Genomic DNA, 22,164 nt, shown 5'->3' with positions numbered 1-22,164 from the left:
GGTGTAGCTTTAGCCCTGGCTCTCCAGTATGCTCATTATATTTGTACTAGCTTCTGCACTCCAGAAGCTGCAAGAAATCATTCTGCTGTACATAATGTTAATTGCCTGTTATACAATTGCTTCTTTTCCCATGTCTGTCAAATACATTCTCTTTTCAAAAGTATAGTTTTGTCATGTAGCGTGACCTGTCTGCTAAATTACAATGGGAATAAAAAAATACTGCAGATTTTTTTTTTTAAATCTAATTATGGAATACAATAGCATTCCCAATCTCTGTTGCGATCTGCAGCCTGTTGTGTTAGGACCAGAACAAACAAATCAATAAAACCTGCTGCTTTTCTTATGTTGCCTTTGGCAGTTTTAAGTAGTTTGTGCAGTGTTCACGGAAGCACTCCTGTTTCTGTTGTCTGATGATGTGCTGTCCTCAGCCAGAAGATTTCAGCACTCACTTTTTTTGCAAAATTGCTCTGGGGCTGGGATTTGAAACTGCACCTGGAGATCGGGGACGGAGGCAGCAAAGAACAGGTTAAAAAGAATTATCTGGGCTGCAGCTTTAACGACGTTGTATGGAGGGCATGAAACTGGATTTGGTAGGAGGTTCTTGGTCTGGAACACGCCTTGGCAGCAAACAGCTATCTGATCTCAGAGGCAATAAGGCATCAGGAGCACCGGCAGGACGGCAGCAAGCTGTGGTTTCTGGGGGCTGGCTGGAGCCTCCCGGGTCTGGATGCTGAGGAGGGTTTGTAGAGCTGGAGCATTGCCTGGTGCAGGGTGTCCCTCAGGGTGCTGCCATGCCAGTGGCTGGAACTGTGTAAATCTGTTTCTGTGATTAAAAATAAACAAACCCTCTTTTCCTAGTTTGACTTTCTTAGACAGCCGAGGGGGATAGTGGAGGATGCAGTGTGGGAGATGAGTGGTACCAAGGATGACGGCCGTTGTCAGAAGGCAGTCCACATTGTCGCCGAGCTGTGCCGGAAGAAAAGCCTGCCTAGCTTGGACCTGGACACTTGCAGGGAATTTCTCCTGCTGCCTTCCGACCAGAGCCTGATTATCTCCGAGCCAGGTACGGTAGGTACTCTTGTCCTGTCTGCTCGAGTAGTTCTTGTGACTGCCAACAGCCGGAGGAAGGCAGGAGGATTCTCGCAAGGGATGGAAATGTTTGCAAGCCCTGTGTTAGACTCGGGGGGGGAATGGTCTTGGCACGCATTGCTGTGTGGTTATTTTCCTTTACAGATGTTCTGCTGTGAAGTTTTGGGTGCAAGTACTACCGCACTTGTTGATGCGAAATGGTGTAGCCTGATGGGGACATCTGCACAGAGGGGACAGATGGGGTGTTACATGCTGATGAGGAGGTGGTTAATGATATAAATGTTCTGTAAAAGCTCCTTATTTTTTAGAAAACAGTCACCTGTCCTGTGTAAAATAAAAAGCAGTAAGCCTATTTGAGTAACTGAGATGGCAGGAACTGATTGCTGTTATCGCAGTTTGAGAAAAGGAGGGACTTGCGTGGATTTTTGTTCACTAGTAAGGGATCTTAATGTACTTTCGTGTATTTCTTTTACTTTCTCTAAGAAATGCCTGAAGGTGTTTGTCCTTAGCTTGTAGAGCTAGGGAGGCACTCTGGTGTGTCAGTGATGAATCAAGAGCAAGCATACTGCTCTAAGAGTGAAGGGACGTTTCTTTATTGCAAAGCAGTTAATTTTCTGTACACTTCTGCTCACAGCTTCTTGTGCCAGAGACGCCGCCTTCTGCTGTAACTTCAGAAGACATTGGCAAGGGGATCTTACATGCCAGGCTCACACGCTGAGGAGCTAAAAACAAAATCCCATGCTTTTTAGCACTATTGCTAACATGTTGTAGGTTGATTGTGTATTAGAACATTTGCGTAGAGTACTTTTAAGCTTTCTCTGGCTAATCATCTACCAACCCAACCTGCTTTCACAGCATACGTTTTCAGAAACTTTTCTTTTCTCCTTCTGAGGACGTGTGCAGAGCCTGGGTGCAGCACAGCAGCCCGTCAGTCCCTGTCCAAGGCTTTCTGTGTCATCTTGCTTCAGCTCCTCCTGCCCCTCTCAGCCAGCGCCTCGAGCCGGAATGCCCCTGGCACCCAGGGCACGCTGGCAGCTCTCCGGTTTTGCTGGGCTTCTGCCATGTTTGCATGTAGTGGTGCTTCCACCACTGTTTTGCCAGTATGTCTAGCCTAACACCTTCCTCTCACATCCCACTCTGCTTGTAACTTAATTGTCATCTTAAAATGACTTTGCTTTACACCTGCTTGTTCTGAAGGCCTCTTACCACTGCTGGTACTGTCCTTATGCATTGCATGCAGTGCAGCTGTTTTCTCTGTTGCAAATAACTTACTGCATTGCTTTGCAATTTTTTACCTTGGCACCAAAATTAATGTTTTCCTGACTCTGTGCAGCAGAATTACCAGTACTGCTCTTGTTCCGCCTGCCCTGATACGACAGATTTGCATGTGTTTGTGCAGCCTGTTCAGGACCTCATTTTCAGGTCACGATCACATCATATGCCTTTAACACCTCAAATGTTTGTCGGCTCTGATCTCTGGTTTAGGTGTCAGCCTCTACCCCAGTGCCCTGGGCAGGTCATGCTGGGCTGGCTGGCTGCACCAGGTGCGTTAACAGCTGTTACTGCTGTCTCTGCTCTGCACGACTGGGCCCATTCTTATGTGTAGACAGCACTGAGGGCACTGTTTGGGCCCAATGAGTACTTTTATTTCTCAAATGCCTGGAAGTAAAACTGCTCCAGCAAGGGAAACAGATCTCTTTGCTTTAAGTGTTAACTAATGTGACAGTTACAGTGATAAGATACCTTTCCCATTAATGTCTGGATGTTTATCTAATTATCTGCATTTGTGCTTTGTCCATTTTACACTGAAGACTTATGTTAAGGAAATTTGCTGTCAGCTACCTGGAGTCCTATGTTCAGATCCGTCAAGTCCTTCCTCATAAAGATGTGCAAATAAAAAGTGAGGTTGTGCAAGGACGAGCAGTTATACGGCTTTGAGGCAGGGTGCCGTGTGGGTACTGACAGGCAAGTCAGAGGAGCCCTGCAGCATGAGTACTGGGTCCTGTCAAAGTGCACCCGTGCTGGGCAGCATGGCCTCAGCAACCTGGATGCAAAGGTTGGTTTGCTGGAGTAAAACTGGCCCTATTTGTCATCATCATCTGAAGTCAATGGCTTCTCTATCTGTTACCTCCTGGATACATGTATTAGCTAATGGCTGAATCAACTTGGCTTGTCAAGTATCTCGATGAAGTTCATGTCATTTGTGAGCAGGCAGACGCAAGCACTCTAATGCTGGCAGAGCTGGGAACCAGGGCTGCTTTTGCACAGCTCTGCTTGTCGTTAGACCTTGAGAGATTTTTTTCTGATGTTTCATATATTGATGGCTAGCAGTATCTTCTGGGGATGTTGTGGAGTTGCAAAGAAATTGGCCAGGTGTCACTAGTCTTCTTGAACTGCGTCTGACAGTGCAAAAAACCTGTAAATGTGAAAATATCACTGAGTAGTGTATGTAAGAATATTTCAGAGTATGGTTTTGTGCAGTGATTTTTTTTTTTAAACCTTTTTGACCTGAATGTGGAAAGTGATACTGTGTATAAAGTAGATGCTCCTCTACTCTCTGTACTTCGAGTTGTGTAATAGCTGCTTCTCCTGCTTAAAGTCAGTAAAAGAAATATAGCTGCAGCGTATCTCCAGTATGCCATACATTACTGTACACTCGACAAAGGAGTGTTGCAGGCTGCTGCTGCTGGCTAGTAATCCAGCAGCTAAATATGTCAGAAAAATAAGGTATTTGGATGAGGAAGGTTTTGGTATCGATGCGTCAGTGGATATATGAGGGTGAGCTTTGCCTGCAGTTTGGCCCGCGGCGGTGCCAGGAATAGAACTGATCTCTTGGCTGTGGGCCCTGAGATCGAGCAAAATGCAGCATCCTTTTGTTGTGCCTATCTAAAATCCTCCCCCGTAGCTCCCTCCATCTGACAGCTCTCTTCCCTGCCAGTCCTGAGCTGTTGTGCAGTGATGCTGTGAGTGTGACTAGTACACAGGCATAAGCTGTCGGCAGTGGAAATGCCTGTGATATAGGGACAACATTTACCACTGCAGTGATGTGCCTCAAGTAAATGGATACATCACTTCTGTGTCCTGGAGGTGCAGCAAATGCTCTAGCATACAGCTGAGAGAATTTGTGGACAAGCCCTATCGAAGAGTGAAGTACTTGGCTGAGGACGCAGGGCAGCCTGTGCTGCCAGGCTCCCACGGGACCACTGCTCTGGGCACAGCGAGCTGCCCCATGTCACCCAGTCCCTCTGCCCACGGGAGAGGAGCTGCTTGTTGGAGAGCAGCAGGCTCCACCATCTTTAGGAAACAGGGTGCCAAATCCTGCTCCCCAGGGCCTGCTACAAGCTGCTGTGGCGGAGCGAGCTCTCCCCTGGCCGCTCCTGCCCGGGGCTGCCCCTGGGGGTCCGAAGCCCATGGTCCTTGCTCTGGGCAGCTCGGCTCCAGCCTGCCAGCACCCCTGGGTACCAGCCGTTGCGTCATGCCCTGCACAGCCCTCGCCACCGTGAAGTGTGCTGTGTGCTGGTCAGCACGGTCAGGCTGTTGCTCAGTTTGGACTGCATCGTATTACTGACTCACTCCCAACGTTCGCCTGAACCAGGCCCCGCTCCCCGTGGGCATGCAGTGCTGGGTCTGGCTGTGGGCAGAGGCTGCCAGCCGGTCCTGGGAGGTCGTGCCAAGCAGGGGATGGTACCAAAGTTAGGAGCTTGACTCCAGAGAGAGATTTAAAAACAAAACAATCATTATGAAATGAATGCGCAGAGCTGGTGGAGTGTGACTGGAGCCTGTGACTAGTGATTCTTGCTGACTTTAAAGGACAGTGCATGGGTACAAGAGGGAATTTACACCAGGATCAGAGCACATCCAGGAGCAAACCCCTGGATTTGATTTCTAGGTCCAGCGCTGCTGTGTTGCAACTTTCTTTAAAGAACATAAATTGGGTTTTTTGCCTCAGTATATCCATTTGTAAAAAGCTTCACTGCCCTGTAGAAGTACAGAATAGAATGGATGATGTGCAGAGGTGTTGCAGTTTTTACCCAGAAAGTCACTATAGGATTGTGTGAACAGGAGTCCCTGTTGATCTCGGCACAGTTTGTGTACCCTCTTCAAACCCTTCCTCATGCACTGATTCACCCCAGCAAAATGCTCTAGTGCTTTCCTAGTGCAGGATATGAAAGCTGAAGTGAGAGGAAGACAAAGGACAGTCGGGGAAAATGCAAAACCAGCAGAGGCTTTACAATAATTTCTGTTTCCTAGCACACTCCGTCAGCTGTCCTTCTGTGCTCTAATCCTGCAATAATTCAGAGCACATTTAGTGTTTTGCCCTTTGTGTGAACTGTTCTTTTTAAACTTCATAATGCAGGCAGTACATCTTGTACAGCACTGAACACTCTCCTGGCACTTCACAAATACTATTAAAATGTTAAACCCACAAGTACAGAAGTGTTCTTGCTGCAGGCAGAAAAAGGGGTGAATATTTGTGCAACACAGGTTTTTTTCATTGCAGGAATGTCGATGTGGAAAGATCACTTCTGTATGGAGAAATTGCTTCTTGAGTATTTTTCTTGGAAAAGAATTATCCCTTGATAGGATAGTTTTACTAATGGGAAAATCAATGACATATCCATTCACTGACTGGGATGCCTACAGCCACTACCTAGGAAATAAGGGCAAATCTTGAGTTTACTTACTAGCTGTAATAACACACTTAATCGTTCAAGTGTGTTTTAAGTAAATATAACTGTAAACATGTTTAAAGCCACCCAGGCAAAGTCAATATTAATCACCACAGCTTGTGTTTCCAGAGGCCAGGCATGTGAAAAGTAGCACCCTGGGGCAAAAATCTTTCTTATCACGGAGCAATGCCCTTGCAAAATGGATCTTGCCTTTCTCTGTGTCTGGTCCATTGGCAGAAAAAGAGCCAGCTAAAGCTACATGCTGCAGATTTGCTCTTTAGCTCAAGTAAAATGGGTTTGTGCTCTGATCCTGAAGGTGTCAGGTTCAAACCTTCCTACCAGAGGAAGGTTTGCCAAACTATATTAAAATAAGGTTAAAACTAGCAGCTTAAATCTAGGAAAAATGGGTTATATAGCCTGTCTATAAACATGTGTTTCTGCTTATGTATTGTGTGTGGACTCTACAGCTGCCTCTGGCTATGCACTGTGATGGTCCTGGTGAATAAAATGCATCTATGGAGCTGTGTGGAGTGTGTGTATTTAGGAGCTTTGTAAGTGCCTCTCTGCATAGATGCAGGTTTACATCTGCCTAATTGCTGTTGGTTGATTCATTCCTGAAGCAGTACGGGCAGGCTGATCATGTTTGTAGGGTTTTTTGCAGACCTCGGAGCCTGTTCCTGTGCAGCTGCAGTAGCCTCATGCATAGTCAGGGATCAGCATCTAAAACTCCATAGAAACAGGCAGCCAGATTGCTGCTGGTGTTAATTGAGTGTGTGAGCAGGCTGAGGACAGTGACCAGGGACTGAGCTGAGGAGCAGATACCTCTTTGGTAAGTCCACATTTCTGAAGTTACTTTGTTAATATTTTGCCTTTTTTGATAATATGGAGCCTCTTGTCCTTAACAAACGTTTTGCTTCAGCAGTTTCTGTCTTTGCCGTTGAAACGTTTTGTTCTATTTATTTTCAGTGTTCTCCCTATGTTTCACTGAAACTAAGCATGTGCTTTTAGCTAGTTCAAATCAGGGCATAGCCTGACTCGGATCATCTCTGTTGCTTTACAGGATGACTCTGAGAAGCTGATATTTGTGTGTTTGCAGGTGTTTGTTGCTTGAGATCTTGGTTCGCTGAAGTCATGCCAGTGCAATCTGCACAGCCTACTGCACATACCATGTATTCACTAACAGTCATATAGTCTCACATGTGTGCATTCATTGTTCAGAGATAAAAACAGAACCGTAGCTGGATCTCACGTCTGATACTATTTTTCATTTCACTATAGTTTCAACTATCCCTGTTTTTCTTACCTGTTTCTTCTTACTGTTCATGTTTCTAGATACAATCATGTATTCTTCCTTAGGACCCCAGGTTTCCACCTCATGTTGCTTAGGCAGCTTTTTCTAGATTTAACATTTGTTATTTCTTTTTCCAATATGATAATTATATTTTTCCTTCCTATCTGTATATTGTAAAATCAGGACACTTGTCTGTAACAACTCTTATTGTTTCAATCCAGTGGACTCACTAACATAAGTCACTTCTGCCGGCAGTTGTTTGGGAGAGATGTGATTTGTCTCTCTGCTATGCATTGTCTTTAATTATATTTGTACATTGCAAAATGGCATCCTAGAGAGACAGAGAAGGGATATTTGGAGTGACTGTACATTAACTGCACATTTTCCATGTCTGTGGAAAGAAGAAAGTTATCCTGCAGAGTGTCTTGTACACAGTGAAACTGCAGATGCTAATTAAGGCCACCTTTATATTTAGTTCAGTTTGTTATGCTGTAGCAGGTTAGTGTTTGACAACATCACAGGAAACTGTGCAGCGAAGACTAAGGGCAGGATGCCAGAAGCTCAGTTCATACAAGCCCTTTCAAAACCATCATTAAGGCAAACAGTCCTAGAGTATTTGGTTCCACGGCATAATAAATGTGCAGAAATTGTAGCACACCAGTGTCTCTGGTAGTGTAAGTATTACTCTGATTTTCTATACGTGTTTGTAACTGCTGCAAAGAAATGCATGTGCTCTTGTAACAGCACAGTGTTAGGTGAGTACAGCAAGCACATCCTTAAAATGCATTCTTTCCATACGCAGTACTTCATCTCTTGGACATCTGTGAGCATTTGCTCAGAATTATTTGAGCTCGGTTTGGAATCTGGTCTCTGGTCAAAATTTTCATGCTAGAAGGATTCTGAGCTGCATAGTATGGAGTGATACGAGTTGTTGGAAAAGGGAAAAAGGAATCTCAGAATCCATTTAATAAATCTGTACCATCAGGCAGTCCAGCCTGCATGTGTGACTGCTGTGTAATACATTTTAGGGGTTAAAGATCTCTGTTACAAGCTAATGGAAGCAGCAGCAGCTAATGACAGGAGCAGAGCCATTCAGCCAGGAGGTTCCCTGATCATTCAGTGGAGCTTGAACAAAGAAATGCTCTTTTCATAACTGCTGCATTTCAGTGCAGGGTTTCTGTACCGAGCAGCCGGTCCCATGCGGTTCGGTGGCTGGGGCATCCTTCCCAGCTGCTCTGCATCCTGCACAGACCCTGCTTCAAACAAGCCGGTGCTGTTTTGCCATGCATGTCAGACTGTCTTTTGTGTGCCAGGTATCATCAGCATGACAAGTTGGGAGAAAGAGGGCATGACATGTGCTTATGTGGTCATACTAGGTCTAGATGGCTGTAATTGGCACCCTGACATCCCGAGGACATGGAGCTGTATATCACCCAGTCTTTGCAGCATCTGGAGCCAGGAGAGTTCTGGATGAATCCTGCATCTCTTGTTTTGGGCTTCCTGCGTGGCTGGCGCTGGCAGTGAAGCTCTGCCAGCACGTTTGCACATACTCAAGGAGCCCCCTTGCCCTAGAGGACTCTGTGTCCCTGGATGGGGGGGTTCTCAGCTGAAGGAAAGCCTCGGAAAGCTTCCTGGGCCGTCTGGTTCCAAGTCTGGGGCCTTCTGCCCGCCCATGGCTGAGCTCTGCTTTTTGGGTTCTCAGACTGGGTTCCACAGCACCAGCCCGGATCATGGGGTTGGACACTGCCCAGGCACCCATGCTGCGATGAGGATCAGTGCTCGCAGAGGGGTTTACCCTCCCAGACTGCGGGCTGGGATGGGAAGAGACCCTGATTCTGCACCCGGTCAAGCTTTAGCCTGAGGTCTTTTCAGGGCAGCCTGGTCTTTATCCTGATATCTTTTCAGAGAAGCCTGATTTGAGGGTTTTTTTTTTTTGAACCAAAATGGAGCCAAAGAGAGAGCCACATGGAAGCATTTCCCCAAAACCAAATCTCACTGTAGAAAGTGAAGGGCAGAGAGACGGTGGCCCTGGCGTGGCAAGCCTGGACACTGAGGCACTGCTGACTCTGGCCTCTCTGATGCCTCATGACAGTCATGGCTTTGAGCATGTTTTTGAAGGGAAATTTTAAGGTCACTCAAGGGAGACAGAGTCGCAATGAAAAGCTTTTGCTTGTTTTATTTGCATTGCATCTTGAAATACAATTATATCTCTACATCCTGGAAGTGCCCATCTTATGGTGCTTTGCTCTCTGCCCGGCTCTGCTCAGCTTCAGCTGTTCTGGACAGAGACTTCCCCCCCCTCCATGTTGAACAGCCTCAGCAAGGCTTTCTTGGCACATCTTCAGTGTCCTGTCTGTAGAGGGTCACATCATGGAAGAAGATGATGCTTAGTGTAGTTATTTAACCTCAGCCCAGGGACACTGTGTGCACTCAGTGCTGCTGAGTCGTTTACAGATGTTGCTACAGCATATTGTGATAAAATGTCATGGGATTAGCACATGGCTATGCACTGTAATTATATGTAGTGTGGCTTATAATAGTTCATTAGATTGTCATCAGTTCGGCATAAAGCAATGACAACTCTTACTATCTCATTCATAATACTCTGGAGAACAGGTAATTAAGACACAAAGCGACCTAAATCCCTGGGGAATTTTTCCTTTGTTTTTGGAACAATTCTTTTTCTTTTTTTCGTCATTTTTCATAACAGAAATGCTGCATTGCTGACAGCTCAAAATTTCCCTTCTGGCTGCACATGCCAGCAGAAGTTTGAGTAATAAATGTGCCTTTGATGCAGCCTGAAGGGTACATCCGAACTGGCAAGTGGATCAATAACCACGGAATACAAACATATTTGGTCTTCTGAAGCCTTTGATCAGTCTCCTCCAGTCCAGCTGCTCTGCTGGGGCACGCCCATTTTAGTGTGTATCAGTTATTTTCTCTGGGTGTTGATATGGGCCTCTCAGCGTTGTGTACGAAGCCTGTAGTCAAAGTGGGCAAGCCCTGGTGGAAGAATGGCATTTCGTCTCCAGGTCCTGGTGGAGGACTGGTTATGGACTGTCCATTGGCAGAGACGACTTCCGAGCGGGTGACTGGGATGGCAGCTCCAAGGATGTCCGTCGGCTCACTGCTGCTCCAGCTGCCTGCTCGGCTCTGCCTGGCATGAGCCCTGCTGCCGTGTCGGCTCTGCGGTACGAATGCCTCTTGCTCAGGGTCGCTGAGTGCTGCTGCACGGTGTCCCCAGCAGCATGCCAGCACTCTGCCTGCCTCGGCACGGCTGACTCTGGAGAGCCCTGCAGCAGTGCCCCAGCCCTGGGCACTGCCTGCGGCAGTGGGGACATCCTCGGCCACGGATGTCTGTCCCCGGGGGTCCTCTGCAGCTGCAGTGGGCTTGGCTTCCTTCCCATGTGGGGGCACATAAAGAGGAGGGAGCAGGGCTCCACCAGCTGTGCTGAGACTCTGCTCAAAGAGCTGTCCCAGATGCTACAGTGACTTGTGCTGCACACCAAGGGTGACTGCTGTGCCTGTCACTTTTCTAAAGGCCCTGCAGCCAAGGTGACAGGTGGTACGTTACCCCTGTCTCCAGTACTTACCTTGGTGCTTTAATACATTTTGACTGGATCTCCCTACCTAGACAGATTTGAGATTTCTTTTCTGTTTCTAATCCATTTCAGCCATGATCTGATCTGGGTTTTTAAAGACATTTGGCTTATGTGGGCTTTCACTGAGCTACCCATCACCTTTGATCTGAAGGAAGGTGACTAAGGGAAAGGAAAGGGCTGTCTTTCAAAGCTCAAAAGTCTGATTTTCTTTCCTCTGTAGAAGATGGCCCTGGATCCAAAAAGTCTTGTGGCTGGAAAGAACACTTTTTTTGGCCTACCTCCTTTAATACATCAAGCAGGAACAGGATGTAGGCACAGGGGTGTCTGACTTGCGGTGGTCAGTAAGCAGAAGTCTCCAAGGGGAAGGTGGTGCAGCCCTTCCGTCGGGGCTGTTGGCAGCCCTGCGCCCTGCGAGTCCAGAAAACGAGCTGCAGGCTGTTCTGCCTATTAACGTGGTCTGAACTGCAGATCACTGCGGACTCCTTCTAACATTTTCGACTTGCTTGACACCGTGGCTGCACAGTCTAAATGAACAAAGAGTTGAGTATGTCTCATTATGGCAATTCAACAATTCCTGCAGCCATCCCTCTGTCACACGTATTTGACACCACTGCTTAGCAGAGATTTCGCCGAGCTCTTGTTGTGGTTGCATGGTGTTTCATAGCTGTGTTTTGGCTGTCCAGAACCTGATATGGTGGAAGTTTCTCCTGTATGTAGCAGGCACGCAGATGTCTTCTGCTTGTCAGCTATTCAAGATCCTTTACTTTTTTTTTTTCTATTAAATCTTTCTCCATTCTATTTCAGTGAGCAAAGCACAAGCTCCAGGCTACCAAGGTCTCCTCTTATGTTGCGTTCCTTCATTTGGTGTATTATGCATTTTCATATGTATGTGTTTATTTTTTCCTTTTTTCATCATATATACGTACATGCATTGTTGACTCTGCACTTGAAAATAACCTTTGGTGTTTCCCTCTGAATTACTCTGTTCAGATTTTCTTCTGCTTTTTTTAAACTCATCCTGAGGGACTGGTGCACCTCCCTCTCCTGTATCTGAGTGCATTTACTGTCTGTTCCCTAGGTGATGAAAGTACCAAGGCACAGACTGAAAAACGCCAGGTAGCAAAGGGTATGGTAGCCTCTATTTTCCCCACCTTTTCTCTATTTAATACACTTGTCTAATGAGCTCTCTTAGACCACCAGGTGTGAAGGTCCCTCCCGAGGGACTGGGCACCATGGTGCAGCAAGGATGAGGACAACACAGGCGTTGCCCTCCCTGAGGGAGTGGGCAGCTCGCAGCCCTCCCGCCTGCTTCCTCCAAGCCAAGACACAGCAGAAGCTTCAGCTGTACCCTGAGTATGTAAGCAAAAATAAAAACAACTATCTTTTCTTCTTGCAGGCAATGCATGATGCAGGTGACTGCTCAAGGGGGTGTCCCAGGACCCTGTATTCTTGCAGCGATGAGCTGCTGCAGTCTCCATCACAGCACGGGAAAACCAGCTTGGGTTTCCCGGCAGCACCCACACCCAGGCTGCTCCTCACAGCTGCGGCTGGAATAGTACTTTATTCCACGTACAAATTTATTGTTTAAATATTTTCTCCTTAATTATAATTTGAACTGGAGTTTATAAAATTTGGGAATTTGCAAGTACTGTCACTAACAAGCTGATAGCTGGTTTCCAGGACAACAAATTACACAACTGTTAAAGGAACAAAACTTTGCATGGAGTTGTCCGTGTCTTACATTCTAGTTATTCTCCCAGCTATAGAACCACATCCCCTAAAAAATTACATTAAATGGTGAAAAAAGTCCTGGCATTGCTTAATGAGGGAAGTTTTGTCTGGATGGGAGTTACGAGGTTGCTGTTTCCAGTTGGACCATAGATCATGCTTGCTTGAAAACTGGATCACTGCAAGGTCTCTTTATGAAGCAGGTTGTCTTCACCCTTAACGTGCAATAATGAGAAGGCTTGAATTTTATAATCTTATATAATTACTCTCAAAATAGCTTCTGATTCATCCTTGCCTTTGAAGCTTATAGTTTGCATTCCAATAAGCTCTTGCATGGCAGGAACCCTGTGGTAGCGGCAAATTAATTTTTAAGAAGTTTTTTTCCATCTAGCTGAAACTTTGACATAGCCACTTTGAGCATTCATGTCTCTGTCTTCCTACAATCCGTTGCATAGCTGGGTGTGCCCAGGAGATGAGGAGGCTCTGTCTGGGCTCCTGCAGAGCTCATGCTGGCAGGAGGAAGCTGGTGGGAGCTGATAGTGTGAGACTCGGTGTCCGAGGACCGAGGAAGAATATGATCAGGATAGATGTCCTTTTAGCTTTGCATGGGAGGAAGGTTGAGTTTGCAGAGCTTCCAAGGGGAAATTTCAGAGACTCAGTGCAATGCTCACTCTCAGAACGTCTGCAGCGTCCTTCTCATGAGGGTGTCCACCCCTTTGCTGGTTTGAGAGGGGAGTTTGCTGTTGAGCTACATAGGACAAACAGAATGTGAAAGTGCTCTTCGCGTAAAACAATCTGTGAAAACGCTTCCTGCTTTCACATTGTTTTCAACTGACTTCCACTGTGCTGTCTTCTGTGGAATTACTTGTGGTTGACATAGAGTAACAAAACAAAGTTCAGGCATGCTCCGCAGCAAAAAGCAGCTGGAACCGCTGCTTGCCTTCACCTAGAGAAACTCCGTAAAGTGTACCAGGGAATGTGCATGGTGCAGGAGTCTCTCGGGGGTCTCTGCGGATTATTTTACACCATTGTGCTGCGCTAGACAGCTGACAGGAATAATCAGTGATTTTTTAACTTACATTACCAAGAGACAAAAACACCCTGATTTTTTTCTTTCTGGGTGGGTCATGGTACCAAATATTTCTGTGACTTCATTTTCCTCTTCCACATACTCTGCGGATGCGGCACCGTCCTCAGCTGGGCGATGCTTGTTGTCCCCCTGCAAGGAATCCTGACAAGCAACCAAGCTCTGTTGGTCTGTGCAGGGTGTCAGTAGGTGCAGATAGAGCCACAAGTGACAGCCGACACTGGCTTCTGTTGCTTGGATTGCTCCCTGGATAGGAGCAGTTTGGAGGGTCTCAGAGAACGGGCTCGTGACCCATGGAGCTGTGGGTGACAGACATCCCCAGCACTCTCCAGGTCTGGCTGCCTGACTTGCTGCTACGTGGGGGCTACTCTGCAGCCCTTATCCCCACCCACAGCATGAGATAATGTCTGAGGGACTGCAGAAGCTCTGCTCAGTCCATAACTGTTTTCTGACCCAGTCCTTTAACATCTGCTGAGAAGCTGATGAAGTGTTTTCCCCTCGCTCACGACCCACACCTCTGTGATGTTGTTTGAGCAGCAGCCCCTGCTGCAGTGCTTCACAACACATTCAGCTCTTGTGCTGGTAGACTGTTTGTGAAAAGCAAATTTACTGCAGTTAGACTTTGAAGTGACAGCTGTTGATGACTTATCTAGCTCAAGAATATTTCAGGACATGTTCCTATAGCTCATAGCTGCCTAGAGAACACAACCGGTAAATCTCGAAAAGAAGTGTTGCTGAAGTTTCAAATGACAACCAAATGGCAGCATGTAGGCCTGAAGATGTGACAGGGAAGACAGCAGCAGAGGACTGGCACGCTGGACATAATCCCAGCGAACAGACAATTAGTGAGCAGGCTTGCAATGCTTCCCTCTTACAGCCATGTTCTCCGCAGACCCCAGTGCCCACTTAGCTGTGGGCTCTTAAATAGAGCCGCTTGCTGATACAAGAACGGGAGCTGTGTCGGGTGACAGGGACAATCTGATCTTTATTATTTGCTCTATTACCATTCCCACGGCTGTGGCATGCCTGGGGAGGGGATAAGGAGCTGGCTGAGAACAACACGCTGCTGCACTGCAGCTCACCTCTCATCCAACACAGCATTTCACGATTTATAAGACAGCCAGCATCCTTCTCAAATTCCCTGTTGCAAAGCACTCTGCTTGCTGCTGCACTCCTTGCTGCCTTGCAGGGTTTGTTCTGAGCTGCATTCCCGAAGGGGTAGGTCCCTTGCTCTGCTGTGGTTCACATTTTGGTTTTGGCTGTGGTGCTGCTGGATGCTGTGGTGCTGCTGTGTTGGTTTAACATTTGGTTTCTGTTTCATCCAGTCACTGCTCCTTCCTCTGTAAAGCTTCAAAGCTGAATGGCATTGCTAAATACACATCTATAGCTAGAATTTAATGGAAACCTCTTCCTTTTCCCCTGCTGTTGTGCTCCCCTCTGCCCCCGCCCCAGGCGTCCAAGATTCACCACAGTTTCTCATGCCCAATTTCCAGCCCTCAGCTAATCAGACTTACATTGCTGATGCTTCTCAATTGAAAGAAAATTAGATCAGCAGTTGGTGGGTGCCTCATGTGGTCTTTTGTAGCCCCAGAGCTGCCTGTCTTCTCCTCCAGCAATAACTCTCACAGTAATCCATCATTTGAATGTGTGATCTCTACAAAGCCCTACAGAAACAGAACAATATATTCTCACAAGCACTGTTGCAAAAGAAAAATGTGGAAAAAATGGACAGAGAAGCCTGGAAATATCTCCTGACGTTGTACGAGCAATGGATGATAAACTACACTGAAAAACCAGTTGTGCAGCCAGTAGAAGTGAGGTGAAGGTACCATCACCCCCTCCCTCTGGGCTCTGCCATCTCCTGTAACTGCTCTTCCACGAGAATTTTTTTGTGGCAAGACTTTACATGCTCCAAGCCATAGCTCAGAATAGCTGGGAGATGCTTCTTCAACTGAAAGAAATCTAGTAGGGAACAAACCAGACAGAGCTCTCCCTGATGCCAAGATTTTCCATTGGCCGCTGGAACCCTTACCAGTAAAAACCTCTCTCAGGGAAGATGTCCATTTGCTCTTGGCAGGATCAGCCAGAGGCTGTGTCCGGGTCTGTGTGTGCCGATGGAGCTGTGGGACCAGATGTGCCGTGGCGGCAGCAGAAAGTCCAGCCTCCACAGAAAGTCTGGACAAAGTGCCCTTGCTGCTCTGGCAAGGGGGACGTGCTAGGGATGCTTCAGGGCCTGCAAAAAGACATCCGTCTTCGCACAGGTGCCGAAGGGCTCTGGCGAGGACACTGCTGGGTCGGTGGCACAGGTCCTGGTGGCTGGTGGTCCCTGCAGCTGAGCTCCTCCAGCACCAGCCTGGCCCCATGGCGGGCCTCAGCCTATAGCATTTAATTTTTTCAGCCTCAGTCCCCCCCCCCGAACTTCCACTTGTGGTATTCAAACTTTGTTTAAATCCAACAGGTAGCTGGAATCACTAACAGATAGATGCTGGCATGCTGAGAGAGCCATCAAAGGTATTTTGTTTTTTCTACGGAGAGTGGGTGGAAGGAAAGCTAAATTACATCTTCAAGATAGTGGATATAACTCTTCACATTAAATTCAGAGTTTTCCGTTAATCTCTTTAATGGTAGCACAAGCTACTTCACAGCAATAAAAGTCAATGTTGCCAATATTAGACCAGTATTGTCTTGCAGTTAATAGACTGTTGTAATCATGGCTTTGCCGTATTATTAATCATCTTCTGTTTGGACTTTGCTAATTATCCCTTTTGGTAACTCAGTTTGGGTATTATTAAGTCATCAGGGACATAGAGCTGAAAGGTAGTTCCACCATATTCTCTTAATTAGTTCCTATCCAAAATGAAACAAAATGGATAGCTGTACTGATGAGCTGCTTTGTGAGTGGGTGGGTATTGGGGGGGTGCTGGACTAACCAAGAAATGATCCCTCCTTTTGTAAATTTGCTTTTAGCTTTACAGTTTTAAATTGCTCCACTGTCCCTTTGTCCTGCCCTGGGCCATCTCATTTTTTATTTGAAAGGCGGTAGAAAGTAGTGACCTTCTCAGAAGTTAGAACAGGCCTTATATCCGTCCATGCCAGGAATACTCAAGCAACCCCTGGCCCTGGGGCATTTTCTGTGAGATAAGGAATTATCTTGTCTTTACAGTTTCTTCTAAGTTAAAGGACATTTAAAACGTAACATTTTGAACACTGGGTATTTTCTTAAAAGTAAATGGTATTTTCAAATTCATAAGAGAAAGCTCATTAAATCAATTAAGGTCAACTCTGTCCAACTGATATTTAAGTTTAATAAGTCATGAAAATGTCATGGGAAGTTCAATATAATCTTCAGACAAACCAATATTCTTCCCAGGCAGATGCTTAAAAAAAAATCTGTAAAGTCCTGATTCCTTCTACTTATACATTATGTGAGCTGTCAGAGGAAAGAGTAGGAGTTCATGCAGAAAAGTATCTGTGAATCCTGTCAAGTATATTATGAATGCCAGTTCAGCAAGGAGTGACATGAACTAAGATCTTTCTCAAGCTGGCAATAGGTTTCCAGATGGGATAACTGATTATTTCTGATGTTTTCCGTTAATGAGTCTGGTGTGCTAAAAGAGTCATGCATGCTATATAACTTCTTGGCATGGGCAGAAGCATCTTAACAGAAACTTTACTGTCACAACTCCCCGCAGTGGTAGATTCTGCATTACAACTATTTCCTTTGTAACAACATAGACGTATTTGCAAAAAGTCCAGGTTCTTAAGTTTTCTTATGAAGTTGTTTGACACTGAGTTTCCTGGGCACAATTCCAAGACTTAAAGTATAGGAAAGTGGCACCTCTGCACTCTCTGCTTTGGTGAGAATACGTTTAGCCAAATCTCTAAGAAAGCTCCACTGCTGATGTGTACAATCCTATTTATTACTGAATAAGACGGGACCTATTTATTCACCCCAGTAGTGATCTATATTTCCACCTTGGAGCTACAGTAGAAAATAAATGGTGCAGTCTGACCTGTACAGCAGGCTGGTGAGGGAGAGAAGAAGTTGCGAAAACTTTTGGATGGCATTTATTCTTTCCATATGCACCTGCTGGCAACTCCCAGCCCTTCCTTTTGAGTCAAAGAAAGTGTGGGCAGTCAGGAAGCTTTGCCTCCAGCTCTTAGTGAATTTGCTAAGCTAGGTAATTTTGTGGAAAATCATGCGTTTCCTTTGGGATATCGGAAACAACAGATGGTTTCTCAGGTGTTCGGTAGAACTGCCTTGTTCCAGTGTCGATGTCGCATTTTGTGTCTGATGCTTCCTTGAGCTTTCCCTTATAAGAACTGATGTGAAATTACTAAATATATAGTAGCTGTTGTATTCCCAGATAGCACGTTAGCAAAGTTTGATGATATAAATGGTTTCCTGGATACTTGGCTGCTATGGTTCACCGATGTGGTTGGGGTTTTTTTTATTATTTTTTTAAAATAATTTTTAAATTCAGCTATTTTGTCAACATAAAAATTTAGTCTTTCCTCATATTTAATAGATTTTCTCAGCCTTGATTATGAAATGTCTTATTACAACTGTATATAACTAAATTATATGACCAAAGGAAACAGAAGGTCTTTTTACGGCTTCCTAAGGTAAAGCATATGTCAGGGATCAGATTTATAATAGCTTTGATGAAACACAGATGTGAGTTTCCCAGTTTATCTTCTAAGAGCTAAACTGCCTGGTAAGGATGGATTTTGTGGAGATTGTTTTACATGCAGGTTTTGAGTGAGTTTAGCATTTCTTAGAGCTCCTGGAGGTGAGAAGCTATTTGCTTAAGTATGTTTAGACACCATCTAAAGAGGTGCTCTCAGCTCACGTGGAGTATTCGCATCTGCAGCCGTGCACGTCACTGTTAGCCAACTTTGGCAAAGGACCACTCTATGGCACGCTGCTGAGGGAGACTGTGCAGGCCCCGCGTGGGACGAGCAGACACGGGCCCCTTCCTGGGGGTGCTGCCGTGGACTCCGTGTCCTGCTGCGCGGTGCCGCTGTCCCACGCCTCCCACCCATGTCAAGATGCACGGTGTCCCCATCCCACGCCTCCCACCTGCATCTTGCTGTGTGGTGCCCCCATCCCACGCCTCCCACCCAGCACGGGCCCTGTGCGGGGGAAGCAGGGGACTTGGCTCCAGTTTGAGAACAAGACCCATGCCGCAGGAAGAGAGCAGCCATGTCGTGCTGATGCCCTTCCACCCATGACGTTCTTGCTTTCTAGCAGCTGCACCTGGTCCTGCCTCCCTGAGTTCAAGGTTAGGAAAGGCTTCTATACTCACTGAGAGTCATTTCAGCTGCGGTTGCTTAGACAATTCAGAAATACACATGTCTCAGGTGGTAAATTAAGTAGCTGCCGTCTGTTTCAGATGGCAACACAAAACGTTTATGGTCCAAGCATACACATAAGCAGAGGCGAGGAAGAAGTAATGGTTATTCTGTGTAAACTTCTGGAGTGCTTGATATTTTTTTGCCTATCTTTCTGTCCTGACTTGCACTTTGGTAATTTAGGGAGTATAGCTTTAGTGGTCACTAAAAATAACACACCAGGCAATCAAGGAATTGTCCTTAATCTCATAGCAAACTGTGACTGAATCGTCCGTAGGCCTGAAACTGCAGACTTAACTCCAGTGAAAAACCTGTCTTCATCTTCAGGGACTGGTATTCTTTGTGATTCTAAACTGTTGGAATTTTGGAATCTGGGAATTACTACACTGTAAGAAAGGAACTAAAAATACCCAATGTTTTCTCTTTTTGAAGTGCTATGAATCATTTCACAGTCTAGATCATATATATACACACATATATCTATGTATATCTTCTTTTTTCCTGATTCTTCAGCCATATGTACGGAAGCTCTTTCCTCTCCAGAAAAAGATTGAAATGCTGCAATACATAGCGTATGAGGTAAAAGTGATTCAGAGAGTCAGAGAACATACACAGCTTCTTTGCTTTCAGAATAAGGAAGAATGTGTAGTACTTTTCATACAGCCTCCTTCTATGTTTGGTTTCACTGCATCAGCAGCTTGTGATTTTTTTTTTTTTTTTGGTTGGTATTTACTTTTTATTCCCTATGGGCACATCTGGACAAGTTGTGAGTGTTCACAGTACAAAAACAATCTGCTTCCAAGATCATGGTAGATAGATTTTTTTTTTTTTTTTTTTTGCATATGGTGTCTGAACACCTGTGGTATGAAACAAAACGGCAGTTTCTGCCGGTACAGCACTGTGGCTTGTTTCTGTCATTCCGCTCTGAAATGCCTCTCTGATTCAGGCTCAGCAGTTTGCCAGTGCCAGAAGACAACACAAGGATGACATTTTATAGCCAATCTAAGCATCACCGTATAAAACTTCATAGCTCTGGCCATCTGGAGACACTCATTTCTCCCCAGATGTGTCTGGGGCAGGAAGTGGTCCCAAATCTGTCGGGAGATGCTCACCTGGGTTTGACTCTTGCTTGCAGAACCTGCTATGAGCTCTCCATTAGTCGTGATATAAGTCAGTTTGGACCATTTCTTCCTTTACTTATGGCTTTCTCACCATCTTTCTTTTCTTTTCTCCTTTCCCGTTCTTCCCCTCTCCCTGTCGCTTCTCCCTGTTGCCTTCTCTCCCGCTGTAGAGCTCTCCGTCAGCCTCCTTGCAGTGATAGTTATTGTGTGTGGACTGGCCCTGGTGGCAGTTTTTCTGTTTCTCTTTTGGAAGCTGTGCTGGGTTCCCTGGAGAAACAAGGCCATTTCTTCTAACCTGGCCGTCTTGCAGAGCGAGGCAGACTGCAATAAAGAGAACATGGCAGACAAGCTCAAGGACATGGGTGCCATAAGTTTCCTGGAGGCAGCAGTGAAGATCAGCCACACATCGCCAGACATCCCCGCAGAGGTCCAGATGTCCATGAAGGACCACATCATGCGGCGCACGAGGATCCAGAGGCAAACGACTGAGCCTGCATCTTCCACGAGGTCAGTGGGATGCCATGCTCGCAGGGATGCTGAGGGCAGGGCGGGAGAGGTGTCTGGTGCAGCTGGAGGTTCGGGTACCTGCAGGGAGGCTGAAGAAAGCACTCCCACCTATATGCTGGGTTACTTTCCAAAGATTGATCATTAACCAATTAATGTGTTAAGACTGGCTTACTGTGGGTCCTTTAAAAAAAAAAATCAAGGATTCAAGCCATGTTACTGTGACTTGACCTCATTGTGTCAAGCCGTCAGCATGCTTTGGCCACTTTAATTTTGTTCCAACTTGAGAGGCAGGCTGAAGTATCAATGATGGTATGCTGTCAGACAGAATTAGACCTTTTTGTTCTCTCCTTGTTGTGGCTCCTAGCAGAAACAATTAGATAAGCAGAATTGACGTATTGCTCACTGCACAAGCTTAGAACCAGCTGCGCTCAGTGCCTGTGCTCAGCGCATGTCTCTGTCTCAGCCAGGGACAGAGATGTCAACGTTGTACTCGGTAAATCAGGATAAGGCTGTATGAACCTTGGGACACGTTCTCGGCCAGAACACTGAGAAATACGGTACCTCTTCCTTGACACAGAAGGACATGAAACTAGGACAGGAAAGGGTGATCGCAGGGTCCTGGCTGTGCCCCAGCACTTCTGCTTGTTTTGTTGGCCATGTCCATGATGTGTGTGAGAATGCAACTGTGAAAACAGTCATTGCTCAGAAGGTGGCTGCAGTGTTGCAAAATTAATTAATAAGGCACCGATCACAGCCTTCTCTTTGAAGAAGATGGAGTTAAAATCAACATGGTGCCACCTGCAACTGTGCCACATACTCTTTTATTTAACTGCACTGCTCTTTGGACAGCTGATTGCCGCTCTGTTATGCACAGGCTCATGCTGCTTTTGTTACACCTTTCCAATGGAGGAGAAAACAAAAGCTCAGCCAGTCTGAATTAGGACAAACAAAGTGGGACTTGGGTGTATGTGGGAAGGTTTCAAACCTGCTTTCTCAAGCGAGAGAGCCCAGCATGAACACCAGGCAGTCAGACCCAGGGACACTGGGGAACAACCTCAGCAGTTTGGGACCTCTGGCTCACAGCCCAGTCTAGCCCAGGTCAAAATGCCTTTGAGGAACCTGCCAAGGAGAAGTGAGGTCTTCAAGCACCACATATCACTGAAAGCTAATGCTCTGGCTGTACAAGTTCTTAGTATGGTTAAATAAGTCCATATACTGCTCTTGTAAACACCAGATAATCTGAAATAATGCCAGGAGTCCACAGAAAGCTTTTATGCTTTGCTTGGATAAAGCTTTACTTACATACAGTTTCCTTTGTGCTGAAGGGAAGCTCAAGGCACGAGGCAGCTTCCAGAGGAGGCTGTGCATCCCTCCCTGTCAAGAATTATCTATCGGTTTCTGATGAGGGTCTGTTGGAGAAGTTTGGAAGCAGAAATACCAAGTTTTTTTGCTTGAGGGAAACTTAGTGCCAGTATCTTGGAGTTGTAAGGCCTGAGGGAGGGAAGGAGTCTCCACACTGCATTGTCTATGGCTTGGTTAAGGAGTTGTTGGGTTTCGTATATTTACCTGTGGGCTGTTACTCGTGTAACAGGTGAAAAAATGCAACTTGCTGCAAATACTCTCCAAATTAGGAAATTGGATGGATCAGTTTCTTTGACCACTGGAGGTGTTCCCTTCAGTGTTCATTTCCATAAAGTACGTGGTTTCTGCACAG

The 22,164-nt window shown here is 46.1% G+C and overlaps 1 protein-coding gene across 1 annotated transcript in view; it reads left to right on the top strand.

Annotated features, from left to right (window-relative positions):
• The first annotated feature begins 801 nt into the window (after positions 1-801).
• Positions 802-22,164, top strand: part of SYT6 (synaptotagmin 6) — a 37,984-nt gene continuing 16,621 nt past the window's right edge. Inside the window, exons 1-2 of the mRNA XM_009939037.2 lie at positions 802-1,063; positions 20,114-20,450. Of these exons, the coding sequence (XP_009937339.1) occupies positions 910-1,063; positions 20,114-20,450 (491 nt within the window). The 5' untranslated portion in view covers positions 802-909. The remainder of the gene's footprint in view (positions 1,064-20,113; positions 20,451-22,164) is intronic.

The sequence above is a fragment of the Opisthocomus hoazin genome, chromosome 25, assembly GCF_030867145.1.
Source record: "Opisthocomus hoazin isolate bOpiHoa1 chromosome 25, bOpiHoa1.hap1, whole genome shotgun sequence".
Taxonomy (NCBI): Eukaryota; Metazoa; Chordata; class Aves; order Opisthocomiformes; family Opisthocomidae; genus Opisthocomus; species Opisthocomus hoazin.
This window is presented reverse-complemented; position numbering and strand designations above follow the sequence as displayed.